At 35.6% G+C, this 20,405-nt stretch overlaps 1 protein-coding gene across 7 annotated transcripts in view; it reads left to right on the top strand.

Moving 5' to 3' along the window:
- LOC145242232 (protein-cysteine N-palmitoyltransferase HHAT-like) overlaps nt 1-20,405 on the top strand; it is a 132,291-nt gene that overhangs the window by 70,308 nt on the left and 41,578 nt on the right. For 2 of the 7 annotated variants that reach the window (XM_080105230.1, XM_080105234.1), the window contains exons 1-2: nt 11,029-11,215; nt 20,019-20,195. In XM_080105230.1, coding sequence (XP_079961356.1) covers nt 20,042-20,195 — 154 coding nt within the window. In that variant the 5' untranslated portion in view covers nt 11,029-11,215; nt 20,019-20,041. Of the gene's footprint in view, nt 1-11,028; nt 11,216-12,612; nt 12,751-20,018; nt 20,196-20,405 lie in introns of those variants that run through there. The other 5 variants (XM_080105235.1, XM_080105231.1, XM_080105233.1 and 2 more) reach the window with 4 other exon arrangements.

Genomic DNA, 20,405 nt, shown 5'->3' with positions numbered 1-20,405 from the left:
TTGCCGAAGTGTTATGAATTTCAGTCATGTTCTGCAAAGTCAAAAACAACAATTTTCTTATATCTATAGTGTAACCGGTATATAAGAAACCCGGATATAAGAGGGTCCTTTTTTTTTTTTCCAGTCCTAATTTAGAGCCTGTGCTAATATACAATGTAACCTGGATATAAGAAAGCTGTAGAGCTCGGAGAAGAAGTCTCTTATACCCGGGTTACACACACACACACACACAAAAAGAAGCCAACCACACATGAATAAATATTTAAAAACATAGAAAACTTTAAGCATAAGATCTTTTTAAAAAATTACTGCATTCGGCATTAAATAATCCAAAAAGGTTTGATATGCTGTAAAACAAAACAAGCAAATCCAATAAATACACTTCTAAGTTCATTCTTTTACTATTCTTTTGCAATATATGCAGTTTATTCTTTAACTTTTTATACTTGCATATGATGAAATTATTCAGTTTTAAAAGTGAGATCAAAACGCAAAATCCTGTTGGAGAGTTAAATAAGAAATCTGATGAAAAAAAAATCTATTGCAAAATATCAACCTGTGTACCATACTTAGTAATTTAGTTGAATGCACACATATATCGGAAAAATCATCCTTCAACCTCGTCAGCTTAACATTCACAGGCAACATGACTTGGAGCAAATACATGGCGGACATTGCCAAGGCCACTGCAAAGGTGGGTTCCTTCTACCATGCTAGAAAATTACTCACACTGAAGAGTATCCTATATCTTTACAAAGCCACAATTTGTCCATGCAAGGAGTATTGTTGCAACATCTTGGCTGCCGCATCTACTACTAGTCTCTTACTCTTTGACAGGGTCCAAAAAGAGAGTCTCAAATTGAATAGGTCCCGCACTATCAGCCAAGCTCCAACCTCTGTCTCATCGCTGCAATGTTGCATCCCTGCGCCTGTTTTACAAGCACTTTAATAGAATTGAATTTGCTGTACTTTGTGCCCCCTCAACATAGATACTCCTGACAATCGACAAAATCTCACACCTTCATTGCAGAAGTTCCCAGATACTGGAAAATATTCCCACTTTAATAGCTTTCTTTCCTCAAACTGCTTGACTTTGGAATTCTGTCCCTGCTCTCTGTTTCCTCGATTGTCTCAGCGTGCAGAAATTCATTGAGAAATTAATTTCATTCATTAAACAAAAGCAACAAAGTAGGTAGTTGTTTACTTATTTGGAAAGTAAAAATTTGAAAGTGGATTTTACCAAGACAAAAGTGATGATCCGTAGTTATAGTGTTGAAAAGCCCCAGAAAAAAAATGTCCCCCTGCCCAGTTTATAGAAACTATACTTTTTAGCCCGTTAAAAACGTGAAAAAGTTATAGCCTATCGACTTAGAATGGGTGTTATATAGCGAATTGATGGTTGAATATAGTTAAATCTGTCCTCATTTTTGCATTAAATACTAATCTTTAACTGTACATCGAACGGATACCATAATACTTAGTACGCTGCACCTTATCACAACTAAGATCCATACAAAATTTCAGTCAGATCAGCACAGTAATTTTTGAGAAAAAGTGAGTGTAAATGTATTGTGGTGACTAACCTCTATTAATCCCTTACTGTGCGTCGAATGGATACCATAATACTTAGTACGCTGCACCTTATTACAACAAAGTTTTGTACAAAATTTCAGTCATGTCAGCCCATTAGTTTCTGAGTAAAAGTGAAACAGACAGACTAAAATAAATAAAATCTAGATAATATGATGGATGTGTAATGTGAGTCTTAAAGGAAATGCCTTGCCGTGTAATCATATATTGTTTAACTAAATATGGAATGGAAGTCACTAAGCATGAAACGAAATACTTTTTGTTTTATCATGAAACAATAAAAAATAATAAACTTTTATTTTTTACATTTCTATAAATATTTTTTTTGTATTTATATAGTTTTGATACTGCGCTGAAATAATGTTATTTCGAAAGCTATTCTTAACATGAGAAGGGGAGGGTGTTTTGTAACTATTTTGTGCTTCCATCTAACAATTTAATAAAAAGAAAAAAAGAAGATATCGTGAGACTTGAATTTAACCTGAAAAAATTAAAAATATCGCGGTACTAAAAATACATAAGCACATTTTTTTTTTTAATATTTAAAATATATTCATATGGAAATATTTTATTTCAAAAAAGTAATTTAAACTTTCATATTTTCTATAAATAATTTTTTAAATATTTAAAATATACTCATACGGAAATACGTTAAAATTTTCACAAATTTTCTCACATAATTTTGTCAGAAAACAAAATAGCTATCTTCAATTGAATTATGAAACCGAAATCGAAGTTTATTTATTCATTTTTTTTATTGTTTCATGATAGTACAAGAAATGTCAAAACTAAAATAATTTTTAGAAATAAATTATTTCCATGTGGTTATGTATTTCGTTTCATGTTTATTGACTTCCGGCATCTTAACTTTGTGCATTGAGTTTTTGGACTGAATCCTTTTTTTGTTTTGTTTTGTTTTTATAGTTGCTATTTAAAACTAATCTAAGGCTGATGAAAATAAAAACTTTCTTTCAAAAACTAAAGAAATGAAATCTCAACAGCAGCAGCAACTGAATTGATAGACATTCAAGGTCAACCATTGAATAGGATAAGGAAATGTGAAGCTCAAAAAAACAACAAAAAAACTAAAAATGATCAACGCAACCAAAACAAGAATGACGTGTTGATAGGTATAATCATCAGTTTTATATTGGAGGAAAGAAATATTATTGAAAAGTTAGAGGTGGAGCTGAGTGTCGCTGGAGAAAACTGGATTTGTTAGCTGCAGGAAAAACAGGCTGCCACGTCATGCTGGTTAACTTCAATTGCAAAGACTTGAGAAATAAATTACAACAAGCATCGAACAAAAAAATAAATCGATCCGTAAAATTTAATACGGTCATGGGATGGGGTAGGAGATACTAACCACATCTTGTCATTAGGCGATGGAAAGTGAGGAAGCAGGACTGCAGTGTGGTGTGTGTGTGGGGAGGTGAATCTCAGGACATCTCTCTGTTTATTTCCCTCTCATATTTGTATAATGTGACGTAAAGATCGAAAAGTAGAATTGAAGAGCCAGAGTAAGAGCAATCTGGCATACAAACAATGCCTGAGCAGCCCCGTCTGCAATCTCCAGGGGACAAATTCCTGATGAATCGCCCCCTTAAGTAAGACACTTTATCAAATTTCCAATACTATGATACTATCCCATTGATTACTGTACACGCAATGACCCTTATTCCCGAGTGGCTTCCAGGCCTTGATAAGTGGTAACCTCCATGGAAAAAAAAAAAAAAAAAAGATGATTAGCAATGAACTAACCCTTTCTCAAAGGATGTGAAGGCAAAGCCTAGGTCTGCATAAGACTAAAGCCATACATTAGTCAACATGGGAAAAGTAATCTCAACAACAGTCTAGACTATTACCAGAATCCATCACAGCTTTTTATTTTATATCACTTGTTTTAGGGTAATAAATTTTCACCGAATCATCATTTTAATATTTATTCATTTGTTTTTTTCTTGTCTGCAGAGTACTGTATTATTCTCATCTTTATAATTGTTGTTTCACAACATTCCGGCCAACTATTCCTCTGGCCTTCATCAGATGGTAAACCACGATGGGATAGGAATGCTGAATTTCTTAACTGTATCATCAGTAATTACTTCGGGGCATTTCACGCAGTGGATAAAGGCATTGAGTCTCTATGGTTCCAGGTAAGCATTGTCTGAAGATAGCGGTTTCAATCCTACCCAAAGACAGCCAGAGGATTAGTTGGCCAAAACATGGTGAGACGACAACAACTATGGAAGGCAGTAATTACTGAGGATACATTTAAGAGATTCGACATTCCTATCCCAGAACCACCGGACGAAGACCAGAGGAATAGTTAGCCAAAACATCGTGAAAAAACAATTATGGAGATGAGGATAACAGTCCACAAATAAATAAATACAAAATAAAAAATGCAAGAGAGTTGTATGCTCAGTCTGTTAAATCCAAAGTAGCTGAGCAGTGGCTAGGTTCTCACCAGTTTTGGCAAATAGCAAACAGGATGCTGAACAGAAGTGTGTGCTCTATCCCAACCATCAATGGACCTGAGGTAATCTCGTCAGCATTAGACAAAGTTAAACTCTTTGACAAGAACTTTGCAGGTAATTCTACCTTATGCGACCAAGGCATCAACCTCCTTATTTCCGCTTGTATCAGAAAACACGCTATGCGCCATACAAATATCAGTGCGCGAAGTTGCCAAGCTAATCAAGAACCTTGATTCCAGTAAAGCAACTGGCCCTGACAGCATTCCAATTATAGTGCTGAAAAAGCTTCAACCAGAACTAGCCCCCATACTTACAAAACTGTTTAAGCATTGTCTTAAGGAAAATTGCTTCTGAACACCCTGGAAAACCTCATCAGTATGCCCTGTATTTAAGAATTCAGGTGATCGGTCATCTCTCTCTCTCTCTCTCTCAGTACAGACTAATAAGTCTCCTATGTTTTATGAGTAAGTTGCTTAAATCCATGTTATATAAAGAAGTAGTCAACCTCCTCAGTAGGAATAACCTTCTTAGTGACATGCAATATGGTTTCCGTTCTGCTAGATCTACAGCTGATGTGCTAACAGTTATATTTCATAGGATTAGTGAATCTCTAGACAAAGGCTTCCTTTCTAGGGCAATTGCTCTTGACATATCAAAAGCCTTTGATAGGGTATGGCATAAAGGCTTACCTCACAAGATTTCAAGCTATAGTGTAGCTAGACATCTCTTCTCAATTATTAAATCATTCCTCTCTGATAGGTTCATAAAAGTAGTGGTTGATGGGCAGAAATCGGAAGCTCCCAGTATTAATGCTGGAGTTCCTCAGGGGTCCATCCTTGGCCCAACGCTCTTATTGACCTACATCAATGATCTTCCAAAACTTTCATATTCATCCATTCGTGTTATTCGTAGACATTTACGAGGGGTGTGCAATAAGTAATTCCCCTGACCTACTTCCAGTTATCTGATCTAGCTGAAATTTTGCATGTGCAATGATTTATATCTCTATGGATTATGTGGCCAATTACAGCTCTGAACTAACTGTGGTTTCTGTTTTACAGGTAAACATGAACTGAGTCAGGTGTGAAATGGAGCCTATTGAATGTTGAGCAGTGATCCGGTTTTTGTATTTAAAAGGACGCACACCACAGGAGACTTTTGATGAAATGAAAGAAACTTATGGTGATAATGCCCCATCATATTACCTTGTAAAACGCTGGCATCGTGAATTCAAACATGGCTGGAAGTCTGTGGAAACAGCTCCCAGACCTGGTCGCCCCCCCCCCTTCTGCCATTGATGAGGCATCTTTCCGTCAAGTTGAGGCTGCCATTTTGGAAGATCGGCGCATTACTATTCCCCAAATAGCCCAAGATGTCAAGATTAGTACAGGGTCTGTGGAAACTATCATTCATGACCATTTGCATATGCATAAGGTGTCTGCTAGATGCATTCTCAGGTTGCTCACACCATTCCAGAAGCGAGAACGCGTCGAGTGCTCGAGGATGAATTTGGAGATGTGCCAAGAAAATGAGTCAAAGTTTTTCAAAAAACTGATTACACAGAATGAAACCTGGGTCAATCACTATAATCCAGAGACCAAAGCCTAGTCAATGCAGTGGAAGCACATGGACTCACCACCTCCAAAGAAGGCAAGGGTGCAGCCCTTCGCTGGCAAGGTCATGCTCACAGTCTTCTGGGACCAGGACGGAGTAGTGATGACAGATTTCCTGGCAAAGGGTACCACAATTACAGGAGCCTATTATGCTTCACTTTTGAGAAAATTAAGGGAAGCTATCAAAATCAAGAGGTGGGGCAGGATCAGCAAAAGTACCCTCCTCCTGCAGGACAACGCTCCGGTCCACAACTCGCATGTCGCCAGATAGGAAACACGGGCATGTGGTTAGGAAATTCTTCCCCATCCTTCCTACTCTCCTGACTTTGCACCCTCTGATTTTCACCTCTTCCCAGCCATGAAGTTGTTTTTGGAAGGAAAGCATTTCCCAGATGATGCAGCCTTGATTTCTGAAGTCACATCATGGTTGGAGGATCAACCTGGGGTGTTGTACAAAAACGGTCTCCAGAGCTGCATCAAACGATGGGAGAAATGCATAACTCTGGGTGGTTCCTATGTAGAGAAAGACTAATAACTGTGCCAAGTTTCGTTGCTCTACTGCTATGGGAAGTGGGTCATGGGCATTACTTATTGCACGTCCCTCATATACTGATGACACTACCATCTATGACAACACATCAAAGGCAATAAATGACCAAGTTCTCTCTAATTCTCTCTCCTCTGATCTTGAGCACGTAGTACAATGGGGAAAGAAGTGGCTTTTAATGCATCTAAAACCAAGCTTCTATCTTTACATCATCAACGTTCTGATCCCTATCTGGCATCAATTGAAATAAATGGTTCTCGTCTTGAGGAGGCTTCATGTTTCAACAAGCTTCTGGGCTTGACCTTTACTCCTGATCTGAAATGGAACACGTATGTCAAATCTGTTGCCAAGGTCGTTGGAAAAATGGTGGGATCCTTTAACTGCTCTAGTAGATATCTCACTCCTGATGCAATTCTCTATCTATATAAGAGCCAAGTACGTCCAAGGATGGAATACTGTTGCCATATCTGATCAGGAGCTGCTAGAAGCAGCTTATCCTGCCTTGACAGAGTTCAAAATAGACTTTGTAGCTTAGTTGGGAATGCCCTTTTCTTTTCCCTGCAACCTCTTTCCCACAGAAGAGATGTTGCGAGCCTGTCTGTGCTTTATCATTATTTTCATGGCAAGTGCTCGTCTGAGCTCCAATCTATGGTCCCCCCTCGCCAATCTTTCACAAAAAAGCACCTAGCTGAAACCACTATCAATAATTTTCCCCACTCTTTATGCCTAAGCCTAAACGTAGATTCCATGAACAAAGCTTCTTTCTCAGAACTGCACGCCTGTGGAACTCTCTTCCATTAGTCTGTTTTCCAGCTGTCCACAATTTGGTTGTCTTCAAGTCCAACATAAACAAATTCTTGATGAACTGTCTCATCAAATAATCCAATTTACCAAATTTCTACTACTAACGATTCCTAAGAAATTATCCCATTGACTACTGTACACTCAATAAATCTTATCCTCGAGTGGCCTCCGGGCTTTGATAAGTGGTGACCCCTTTGTGAAAAAAAAAAAAAAATAAAATAAATAAATAAAAAAAATAAAGATCTTAGTGCATAACTCCCCAATTAGCATGGCCTAGTAGGTATGCCCCTCCCCCAATTAACAGTAGCCTTTTACATCTCAGTGGCAATTGATATTTTTAGAATCAATGAAAGTTTTGAAAAACTTGCTACTGACTGAAACAAAAGTTTCCTATGGTCTTCAGTGTAGCAGGTGAGTAATGGGTTGAGGAACTTTTGTATGGTAGAACCGATCATTCTATTCGTTTCTATAGTGACTGGTTAGAATACAATCTGTTGAGAGGCCCTGTCGGTGGGGCATTAGAATATGCTGACTGCCCCCCTGCAGAGGGTAAAAGTCCCTCAATGGGGGTCCTGGATATGACCTTAAACTATATCCAGTGGTGAGGCCCCAGCTTGTGGGCTTTGGGGAGTGTGGAGCCACCCTTTAATTACCATTGCTTCCAGGTCCACTCTGACCCGGAGTGGTAGTACCTGTTAGGGTCCCAACTATGGGTTAAATAGAAACCGACGTGAAAACAACAAATATATTCTATTAAAAAAATTTTTCTTCAAAATCTTTGGATTCGGCATTAAATAACCTGGAAAGGGTTGATATGCCATAAAACAAAAACCACCAACCAACCAATCTGTTGAGAAGACCAGCCTATTTTGATTATGTGTAGACCCTCACTGATGCGGTCCATGGTTTGTCATCAATTTTCTTATATTGACAAAGCACAAAAGGGTCGATACAAATCACCTTCCATATCTATGACATGACGTTTTTTGTTTTTCTAATGCAGACTTTGAAAGTTAAATTTAACTATCTAAATATCATACCAAAGTGGCATTAACCCTAGAATGGGTTAAACAAACTTACTCCAAAGGAGGAAGTTTCATGGGAGTATGAAATTTACAAGTGGTCCCCAGTCGCATGTATATCCCTGTCAGGGGAGATGACAACATTAAGTTTTTGCAGCTCTTGCAGGGAGGTGTCAACGTCCTCCTACATACAGCGCCTGGTATTCCCAAATGGTCACCCATCTGGTACTGACCAGGCTTAACATTGCTTAACTTTGGTGGTCAAACAGGAATCGGTGTATCCACATGATTAGATGGTGATTATCTAAATCAATAAACATAATTTTTTTTCATTTTTCACAACTATATTATTATTATTACCATCAAAATAGTTAACTCATTTGCATAATTAACGCTTGGTGTTATTCCGTTGTAATTTAATTGTCTTATTTTTACTATTAGGTTGACAACAAAGTTCTTGTGGAATTTTTAATTTTGATTTCAAATGATGTATTTTCAAATAAGTTTTTGTTATAATACCTTTACTTTATATATTATTTTAAAAAGCGTTGTTGCTCAATCTAATTGCTTAAATTACAATCGTTTTAAAACAATTATGTCTTAAATTTTCTTATTTCAATACAAGCTAGGCCGAAAAGCTGCTGAAACAGCAGGTGGTATCAATGAAGCGTTTGTGCCAGGAACCATTACTGAATGCACAACACAATGGTGGTTTAAGAAATTTTGTGGTGGCAATGAGATTCTTGAAGATAATAGTGGTCAGCTATCGGATGTTGACAACGATCAATTAAAAGCCCTAGTTGAAGCCAATCCACCCGCAACTGCTCAAGAACTTGTTTCTGAATTAGACATAACTTATACGACGATTTCCAACCACTTGAGGGAGATTGGAAAAACAAAAAAAGAATTTGATGAATGGGTGCCTCACAAATTAAATGACAACCAAAAGAAATGCTATTATGAAGTGTCATCTTCCCTACTTTTACGCAATAAGAATGACTCGTTTCTCGACTGGGTTGTGACTTGCGATGAAAAGTGGGTTTTTTATGACAAATGGAGACACTCAGCTCAGTGGTTAGATGTCGACGAAGCTCCACAACACTTCCCGAAGCCAGAGATGCATCAAAAGATCATGCTGACTATATTGTGGTCGGCAACTGGTCTCATCCATTACGGCAGAAAATACTGTTAACAAATGTATGTAATTCATCAGAAATTAAAAAAAAAAATTTTTTTATTACATTTTCACCCCAAACAAGGCACATTACCACTTTGGTGTAGGGGGCTACTATCAGGGGCAGCAACTACTGGGGCACTATGTTGGGATTTGGGCAGCAAGATGTCAGTTCACGTTACACTTGAACTTCTGCATGTCAGTACAGTTAGGGAAGCAGGGACCTGGAATGGAATTCCAGAGTCTAGCGGTTCTGGGGAAGAAACTACTGGAGTAGAAAGATCTTTTACATCTAGGGATCTCTACTGTGTGGGGGTGGGATTTAGCTGCCTGTCGGGTTTGTCGAGAGTGTCTATGTTATGGGGGCACAAGTGTCTGTAGTTCGTCAGAGCATTCACCATTAAAATACTTGTAGAACAGGCAGAGGGATGCAACGTTTCATCGATGGGACAGAGGCTGAAGCTTAGATGCCAGTTCAGGGCCTATCAGATTGGCGACTCTCTTTTGAACCTTGTCTAGGAGCGAGAGACTAGCAGCAGATGCACCAGCCCAAATGTGACAACAATACTCCATACATGGGCGAATGGTGGCCTTATAGAGGTACAGGATACTTTCAGGTGTCAGTAGTTTTCTAGCACGGTAAAGAGAGCCTACCGTTTTCGCAGCAGCCCTGGCAATGTTTCCAATATAATTGTTCCAACTCATGTTTCCTGTGAACGTTAGGCCAAGCTGTTTGAAAGATGTACTCTCAGACAGGGAGTCACTGGCCATTGCTGTTGGTGGCAGAGAAGGTTTCTTGTAATTATTCAACAACACCCAATTAGTCAACAGAAAAGGCCCAATTCTCCTCCATGACAATGCCTGACCGCACGTTGCTAAACTGACCTTGCAGTAGTTGGACGAATAGGTCTACGAAACTCTGCCTCATCCACCATACTCTCCAGACCTCTCACCTACTGATTACCACTTTTTCAAGCGTCTCAACAACTTTGTGCATGAGAAGTGCTTAAAAAACCTGATATTAAAAACGCCTTCAGCAACTTCATTACTCCCAGGATGAAAGAGTTTTACATTACTGGTATAAATACACTTGTTTTGCATTCAAGCAATTTTTGTTTGAGTTGAGATATGCGCATCTGAATTTAAAAGTTAAAAACCACAAGAACTTTCTTGTCAATTTGATATATAAATGAAAGATGACGGTGGCTTAGTGCACTCCAAACTACAGCCATATCTCCAGGAACATACTAAAATCTTTAAATACAATTCTAATTTTATGCCATTGTGTAGAAAAGTAATATTTTAAGATTTTTGTAGATTTCCAAATAAAACTTTTCCAGATTCTTCAAAATTCCTCTATATTAAAAAACAAAAATAAAGAAAAATCTGTATGATATACGTACCTTGACGAAACGAAAATACCATATTCCAAAAATCACGTAAATTGATCAAGTAGTTTTATTTTTATAAAGAAAATCATTTTTAAGCAATTAATGGGATTTCGTAAGACATTATAAGATGAATTATTGTTGAGTTACTTCCCTTGTATTTTAAGATTTTTCAAAATGGTGGGCCACTTCTTAGATGTTCACAAACTTTGATTTTCTTTTTAAAAATAAAACTACTTGATCAATGTACCTGCTTTTTTGGAATATAATATTTTCGTTTTATCACCGCTACGTATATTATGCAAATTCTTCTTCTTTCTTTTTCAATATAGGGGAAACTCTGGACATGAACGCATACCCAAACACAATTTTTTTTTGTTTAGAAAACAAAAGAAACTGCCAAGGCCGATAACTTCGATTAAAACGAGTCTTTGGCAGTTTCTGTATTATTCTAAGAAAAATGGCAAAGCGTTAATTTTGGCACAAAACTATTTCAATATTTTTGTTGATGTTAGGACACTCCAAAAATGAGAAGATCGGAGAATCGTTTTAGGGCAAAACTAGTTTCATTATTTAGCAATAGTGGATTATTGGTGGGTAGGTATTTGTATGTGTTTTCTTTTCGGTGCTTGTTAAGTTATCTTCGACAAATCGATTTTTTTTTTTTTTTTAATATATCGTTTTAAGCAAAAACAATATTATGTACTTATGTCGAAAATAGTAATATATTCAATAATTACGAAAATTCACCAAGTGGAACAACTTCGGTGCTAATGCAGAGAGTGATCATCTGCACTATTTTTTAAATCGTATTTCCACGTTTAATTAAAGTTTTATATGTTTTTTTAAATTCAATTGTAAGGTTAAAGTACAGAATAGGTACAAAACACCCTCTCCATGTTAAGAATGGCTTTTTAAATAATAGCGTTATTATTTCAGCACGGATCACTCTCTGCATGAGTACCACAACTTCTATTGTGTTTTTAGTTAGAAAAAAAAAAATAGTCTATCGCTATAGACAACAAATATTGAAACTAAAATATTATTGTCGGGGTTATGTCCCTGTGTGTAAGGGAAGGCTGCCTATTTTATAACGTCTAAGAAAAATATAATTTTACACAATTTTCTGTAAAAAATTACTTTTAACTAGAAATACATTTCCACTCGATGATTTTTTTAAATATATTATTATTTTCGGCATGAAAATTAAGCACGCTTGAAACAACATTTTTTTTTTTTAATCGATCTATCAACTGTATCTTAACAAGCACCTTCTTTTCTTTTTGGTGTGTGTTTTGTTTTTATTTTTAATTAATTTTACAAACCGTCGTGGTTCATTAGTTTGTTTAATGCTCAATAGTTCCCAGGCAACACCTTGTTTTCGTCGGACGGGACGAATAAACTTTTTGTACTTATGCAGATTGCAGAGTACGTACCATGCTTTTTTTTTTTTTTTTTTTTTTTATTAGATATGATTTTCAAGTTAAATGCAAATTTTATGGTATCTTTTGCTTATTAAATTGATAGGTGAACATATCATGTCGCGGGCGCGGGGTGTCATCAAAAATACAGAATAGTTACAAAAATAAAAAGCCTTCCTCTCCCTATGTTAAGAATGGACTTTTCAACACGGTCCGTATTAAGTACCAAAGTTATTGTTCTTCTTTTTCTTTTCTTTTTTCTTTTCTTTTTTCTTTTTCTTTCTTTTCTTTTTTCTTTTCTTGTTTTTTTTTTCTTTTCTTTTCGCTTTTCTTTTCTTTTTTCTTTTCTTTTCTCTTTTTTCTTTTCTTTTTCTTTTTTCTTTTCTTTTCTTTTCCTTTTCTTTTCTTTTCCTTTTTCTTTTCCTTTTTCTTTTCCTTTTTCTTTTTCTTTTTCCTTTCCTTTTTCTTTTTCCTTTCCTTTTTCTTTTCCTTTTTCCTTTCCTTTTCCTTTTTCTTTTTTCCCTCTTTCTTTAATTTCTTTTCTTTTTATCTCACTAATTCAATTTTTTCGTGTGTTATGGGTGGGTCAAACAAGAGACTCAGAATGACCGTGATGGGGCGATGATGGGCTAGATTATAATCCCACCCATACTAATCTGTTCTCTACTTTTTGGGTTGTTCATGTTGGGAACAGGTAAAATAAACGCACAGGTAAAAAATTTGATTTTTTTTTTTGTCGCTTTTAACGAGAAAACTAAATTATATATATATATATATATATATATATATATATAAAATAGTCAAGAAATGCAATTTAATTCAGAAGCAAAATTTTATTTATTTTTTTAGACTAATTTTATTTTTCATTTGTAGAATAGTGACGCGACGCGTGTGTGCGATTCATAAATACTGCTTTTATTTCGATTTGGAACCACAATATTTGCGGATGAATTTCAATTTACTTTTTATCGGTCAGTTTAAAGGCTTCAAAGTCAATTTCGAATGTCTGAGGCTACAATGTAACATTGTGTCGGAGCCCCCCCCCCTACTCACACGGTTTTTTCATTAATTGTCATCACTGAGATTTCTTGTTACCCTAGGGGACAGGAAAGCGTCAATTCTAACTTAATTTCTAACTAGAATGATAATAATTTTTTAAAACAAAGCGATTATTAAATTAAAATAAAGGGATTTTTTTAACCGTGAAATTATTCTAACAGCTTTTCATTACAAGCTAACGAGTTATATTGAATAGGTTGGCTTCCAATACTATTGAGCAACCCTATGTACCTCCAACGCGATCTACAATTTTAACCCCCACCAAGATCAAAGTGTAGTATCTGTTCTTCAGATGCTGCAGTGACTGCTGCTGCACTTCCATTTCTTGTTCTCTTTCGGTGGAGAAGCAGTCCTTCACGACTGAGACAATTTTTATTTTTGTACCTTTTCTCCACGTTAAAAAACGACCCTGGTGTCTAACTCTGTCCCGTGGGGAGGCATTGTAAATTGGTACAATTTTAACCCCCCGCCCTTCCTATATGTAACACGATATAACTGTAATTTAATTTAATATTATCATCCCAAATTTTTTACCTTAAAAGAAAAGGCTTAAAATAAACTGCTCGGTACTAGTACACTTATTGATCCATGCTGAAATAATAACGTTATTATTTAAAAAGCCATTCTTAACATGGGGTGGGGAGGGTGTTTTGTAACTATTCCATACTTTAACCTTACAATTGAATAAAAAAAAAGTATCATAAAACTTTAATTAAACTTGGAAATACGATTTAAAAAATAGCGCGGATCAGTAAATGCACTATTTTTTTTTAATTTTACAGCGTACAACAATGATGAAAATGCGTGACTAAAATCGTGTTTACATTATCGACGCTTTGAAACAACAAAAGACACTAAATCACGGCATGAGTTGGTTGGGAGAGACAAAAATTCTGTGTCGGCATTTAACATGTTTTTTTCGCACGGGGAATCATTTCAAGTTAAAATTTATTGAGAAAGACACACTTTACTTTAAATATATAAACATTAGATAACGAACAAGTTGAACAAGTGGCTGTTTTTTTTTGTTTTGTTTTTGTTTTTGTTTTTGTTTTTTTTTTCTTCTTCTTCTACTTCACCACTTATCAAGGCCCGGTGCTTTTGCAGTTTAGCAAAGATATTAAAAAACGAAGATAAATGAAAATCTCTTATGTACGTGCCCGTCATGGAATGAAGTTCTCATAAAAGAAAATTCACTCTGTTTTGTTTTTATTTGTTTTTTTGTTTTTTTTTTACAGTGGAAAATCAAATTTTAGTCGTGGCAAATTTAGCTAATTATGGGGGGAGAGGGCGTCAGTGGAGATAAGACTCCATCTAATTCTTGAAGTTTGCCAAAACGCAGTTTTAAATAATTTTAGGTATTCTTTTTTTTTTTTTTTTTTCTGTTTTCAATTTTCCAAAATTTTATTTTTTTGTGTGTGTGTGTGTGGGGGGGTGCTATTGGAGAGGGTGATTTCAAATCTGCTCTTTTTTATTTTTGCTCTCATAATTTAATATTGGGGGGGGGGGGTAGCGATACACAATCTTTCCCCTACCGTACCCCCCCCATTAAATTATAAATGAGAGCAAAAAAAGAAAAAAAAAAAAAAACAGGCAGATTTGAATTCCCCCCACCCCCCCCACCCCCAAAAAAAAGTGAGAAATAAAAACGCTCCCACCTCTTAAAAGAAAAAACTTTCCTTGCACGGACAAGACTCCAATGATGACCCCCACCTCCAAAATAAAATTTTGGAAAGATGGCTACGACTGCACCTGCACCAACAGGGAAGATGCATGACGCAGTTCAGCACGGAAACTGACGAAAATCAAAAGCCAACACTCAGTCTCAGTTAATGAAGCACCATGCCACATAAAAGATGTGCGTCCAACATGCCGAAATGATTGCTCCATCCATAATGTACTTCCTCAGATGATGAAGCCCCACGGCTATACAAACGATTACATGAAAAAAGCTCCTCATTGAGTAATGTACCGAAGGATCTAGAGCAGAAGTTCAATGTGACAGACAAAAGCACCACTGAGGAAGTTCCTTAACCTATACCGTTAAGGCAAAGTACTAGGAAAAAACAGCCTGTCCAACATTGCTGTTTCTGTGATCTTGATCAGAGAGGAGTGTGATGAGCATTCGCTGATACGCTCAAGAATATCTAAATCAGGCCTACCTATGGTGAAAATGAGTTTGCCTAAGTGCTATAAAAAGCTAACTTTTTTTTTGAAGATTGTAACATTGGGTATGGGGCAGCCAAACCAGTTGCCAACATTACCCTGCTTTTTATTGAAACCAGTCGAGAGCTCTTTTTAGTATCCTCGTTATTCTCTTAAGTGCAATTCAGCAAGTGACTGCTGAGATTACTCTGGTACTGTGTCATTTCGACGGAGTTGTTTGGGATCATATCGGGTCATTTCAAGCGAGTTGTTTGGGATAATGTCAGGTCGTTTAAACAGTTGTTTGTGGTCATATTGAGTCATTTCCATGGAGTTGTTCAGGATTGTATTGGATCATGTGGACAGAATTGTTTGAGACCATGCTGGATTGTGTGAATAGAATTGTTTGGGATTGTGTTGGGTCATGTCGACGATATTTTCCATGTTGAGTCGTGTAGACAGAAACGTTTGGTTTATGCTTATTGTCCTGTTGATTTGACGCTTGTCACAGTTGTACTACCATATGTGATAACAAATTTTTTTTTGTCCATCTCTCTTCCCCCGTGAAGCCACGGTGACTTCTGCACCTTGTTTAATAACCGGACGATGAGGAATCCTGAAAAAATTTGCCAAGTCTTTCTGGGATTTGTATCAATTATGGGTTTGTAACGAAGTGCATACGAGATCTCATTTTGATTTGTGAAGCTTTGCGAGAAAGCAACAAAATTAGCAGGAGCAGCGAATACATCGTTGAACGTTTCAGTGGCACCTACAGTTGCTGTATACACCCACGCAATTTTCGTGACAAACATTAACTTTACGCCGAAAATCTTCTTTCCTGAACATTCTCACATCCTTATGAACTTTGAGCACTTTAGTTTGTTTTTGCTTTCGTTAAGTTTGTTTTATTTTAAATGAACGAGAAATCAATCATTTAAAATTTAAATACATATTGTTTGTCTGGTTTCTTCTCGCCACCATACACTTATGCATAATATAACAGGTTCAGTTATGTTCATCTTTTTATACTTCCTAAAGACATTTATATAGTCTTCATAAAGTCCTTTTTTTTCTAGATTACTCTCTCCATAATCTTCAAGGATGACATAATTTGATTTTACCTGAGATAGTGTTCTCATCCCAAGACAGATTAATGTGATGTTTTTCCTCCTTCATACCAATAGTTTTTTTTTAAACTTTTGTCCTCATCATAAGACGACAGTTCGGAATTTCTGTCTATTCTGATAATCAAGAGAGAAAAAAAAAAAACTCTCAATTCTCAACAAAAGATTTTTCAAAGAAAGGTTTCCACCAATCTGAATAAGAAGAGACAGGATTGAACACTCCCTCCTATGAGGTAACTTGAAGATTATGAATAGAATTCATGAAGGAAAGGGAAACCATGTGGTTTCTTATCATTTTTAAAACCTTTTCTCAAGAAGGAATGTATATGTCTGAAAGAAATGACACCATTTGGAGTTTGCCAGCCAGAGCCGTTCAGACATTTAATTAAATTAAAATTCTTTAAACGCTGAATCAGATCTAAACCTACAATACCATCCAGGGTGGAATGGTTCAAATTGTTATAACCTGGACTTAGGCGGAATCCCACCTCCTTTATATTAGTTGCAACAACAACAGTGCGGCTGCAGCCGAGATTGAACTCACTACACAAGTTTGTAGTGTAATTCAAGTCTTGTCGGTAGCTGAATACTTGATGTTTCGCCAGGGCTATCGAAGGTATTTTTTATCGTGACGTAATCACTAGATGAAGTGCCTACCATGACTTAAGAGAATCCTATCTACCCTTGAGAGAAGGATAGACCGCACCAGTTTCTCAACCTGGTATTTTTACCTCATGGTTATTAGTTACAATCTTGTCAAAGCAAGGAATATTGAATTTCAGGTTTAACCCATCAGTGAACAATGCCTCAAGTAAAGAGGTTTTTGAGATCCCAATTTTAGGGATATTTTTAGTTTTTAGTTGTCGAAGATTTATAATTTTAGTACCTTATGTGTCGATAAGACAATTCAAATATATAAATGATCTCTTCTTCCCCTTTACTGATATGTGCAGTACAGGACAAATACATCCATCATGGACCAATACTAATCAATTTTTAAAAAAAAAGGATAGAAATTTGGACACATCATTGAAAAATGCAATTGTGACCCACACACAATGCCCGGGTATGGAAACCCCTTATCTCTGGCCAATTCTCTACTTTGTGGGAACCAAGCAGTTTTTACACAAATCGAACTCTTCCAGCCTGCTACTGAAAGTTTTGAACGTAGAGCAATCTTTTGTTTATGTTCAATTTTATTGCACAATTTATAGCTTTTATTGTTATTTTCTGAAACTGAGTTTATTTGGGATAATTTCCTTCCTTTGTTGTCAGGATTTCCTAAAAGGTTTCTTATTTCTACCTTGCTGCTTATCAGACAAAATGTCGGACTAATTTCCCACTTTTTGGGATAAGCTAGCGCCATATTGAATTTCACAGTTTCTGGAACGTTCTGAACCATGTGTGTGTATATGTATATATATATATACATATATATATATTAATGTTGGGACAATTCCAATATTTTTCACAATTCTGATACAATTACTGGTTCTGATTCTTTATAAATCTTTAAATATTAAACTATAAAGTTTTTATTTTATGCCGATTACCATAGAAACACACATTAAATGTGTATATATTTTCTCAAACATAAAAACACACTTGTGGGGGTGATCTATAGATTTTAGTTTTATTATTAGTTTAAAATAAATATTTATTTTTTTATCATTACTATCAGCAGTGGAAGATTTTGTTTTAAACAAAATCAAATAAAAAAAAACAATACTTAAAGAAATCGCTTTTGACATTGGAAAATAGGCACACATATTTCTGATGCCCGCAAAAGTTCTGATTTTTTCTGATTTCCACTTCCTATTCTGATTAATCGTCCCAACACTAATATATATATACATACACACACATACATACATATATATATATATATATATATATGTATGTATGTGTGTGTATGTATGATTATGCATATGCACACGCATGTAATGAGTCAATAAAGTGAAACTGCATAGCTGGTTCCACCATTATCTAAGTTACATGAATTTGTGTCTGTCCATTACATCTTAGCATCGTTCTTTAAACCTAAATTTCTTTATTTTTTTTAATTTACTATTAAAAGAAAAATCTATCTAGATTTGTACTGTGTTATTACAAAGGTTCAATGTGTTAGCTGTTGAAATCTTTTGCAAAAAAGTTGTACTTCCCTGTCACTTTAGTATAATCTTCCAAGAGATAATGGGATTTTACGGTGTGTTTGATGTAATACTTATTGTTTCCATTTCATTTTTATTCCTCATAAGATGACATAATGATTATGAGGATTTTTCAATTGTTTGTGTAAATTAATGTCATAATTTAGTGGCTAATTGAGCTACACAAATAAAGTTGGTATCTTTATGTTTTACAAAAATATCTAGGCTCACATTAAAATGTTTTCAAGTCCACAGTTCAAACTAAATAAAAGAAAAAACAGTATAGAAAATACATAAAAATCTTTATAATGTACATACCCGTCACAGAACAAAGTTATGTTTCAAAAATCACATAAATTAAGTGGTTTTATTTTTTAATTAAGAAAATCAAATTTTATGAGTAAGCAAAAAGAGACTCACATCATCATCTTAAAAAAAAAAAAAAACAAGAGCAGGTAACTCTACAATACTTCAAACTTGCAAAATGAGCCTTGTCATGCTAACGATTTCACATTAATTGCTTAAAATTATTTTAAAATTATTTTTTTTTATAAAGATAAAAACTACTTGATCAATTTGTGTGATTTTTTTAAATACAACATTCTCATCCCATGACGGGTACGTACATTATTTACTGGTGCGTACAAGATTTCTTTTTTTTTTTTTTAATAGACTTGCACCAAAAGTTTTAAATATAAACAAGTGAAGCATGCATGGTCCCCCGTGATTGCACAGTGAATGAGGAAAAAAAAAAATGACTAAGTTCAGCATTTGCCCCTCCCCACCCCTATTTAGCCCCAAAAGTCCCCAGGGGACATCAACTCCTGGTGTAAATGAACAAACTGTGCAGTTTTAGGCCTTAACATATGTAAATTTGAATTCTGCACCATGCAAAAAAAAGAAATTACTAAGTCCATCATTTGCCAATCCCCTCCCGCCCCATTTAACCTCAAAAGTCCCCAAAGCCTTAACATATTTAAATTTGAGTTCAGCACCATGCAAAACTGCTAAATAGACATACACAGAAAATTTTGGACGAATATGGTAAAATAGTCCCAAAAATGGAGTGTTTTTATTAGCCCTAAAAGAGCCCCTGGGGCACACCCAAGAGTTATCGTGAAGTATAGACAAAAAAAATTATATAGACATCAGTTAGTTACAACTTTTCAGAAAGTTTTATAAAAATCCAAGGCATCAATTTTTTTTTTTTACTAAGCACAAAAGTGTCAATTTTAGCCATTTTAACCCGAAAGGCACCCTTAGGAGTGTTCCCAGAAAATCTGTTCTGTTACTTTTTTACTCATATCATGTTTAATGTTTGTGCAAAATTTTAAAATTCCAAGGCATAGTTATTGAGAAAAGTGCGGACAGATGAACAGACAAGGGTGAATTTACAGGTTCACTCTCCTTTTTTCGAGAGACTAATAAAATTGTCTTTTGATATCTAGGTGAGGGTAAAAGTTATTGTTTTTGGTGAATCATAATTCCTTTCTTGTTCCAGATCGAAACTGATACCGCCAACAAATGGCTGTTTTAGATGTAGATGCCCTTCAGAAAGTGACTTATTTCTCTAAGGGACTTCATGTCCCTCTACACCCATTGGAAATTGGCTCCTACTTCTTCATAACGTTAACGGCTGTTTTTCTAATATGCAAAAACGTCTGGATTGCTTCCAAAGGTAATCGCTTATAAATTTTTTTTCTTCTAATTTTTCAAACTTTATATTTGTAATTCCATCTTAGAAAATTGGATGATCCTCCAGATTAACCTGCGTATGTAATACTGCTCGTAAAAAGAAAATAAAGAAAATGAAAAACTTTATACGCTCATATGTCTGGTTAAAAAGGAAATGTACACTAAAAAAAACTGCGTGAATTCATTCAATATT

This window comes from Euprymna scolopes, chromosome 21, assembly GCF_053919585.1.
Source record: "Euprymna scolopes isolate OS-2025 chromosome 21, ASM5391958v1, whole genome shotgun sequence".
NCBI classification, from domain to species: domain Eukaryota; kingdom Metazoa; phylum Mollusca; class Cephalopoda; order Sepiida; family Sepiolidae; genus Euprymna; species Euprymna scolopes.
Note: the sequence above shows the minus strand (reverse complement) of the source record. Positions and strands in the feature narration are given on the sequence as shown.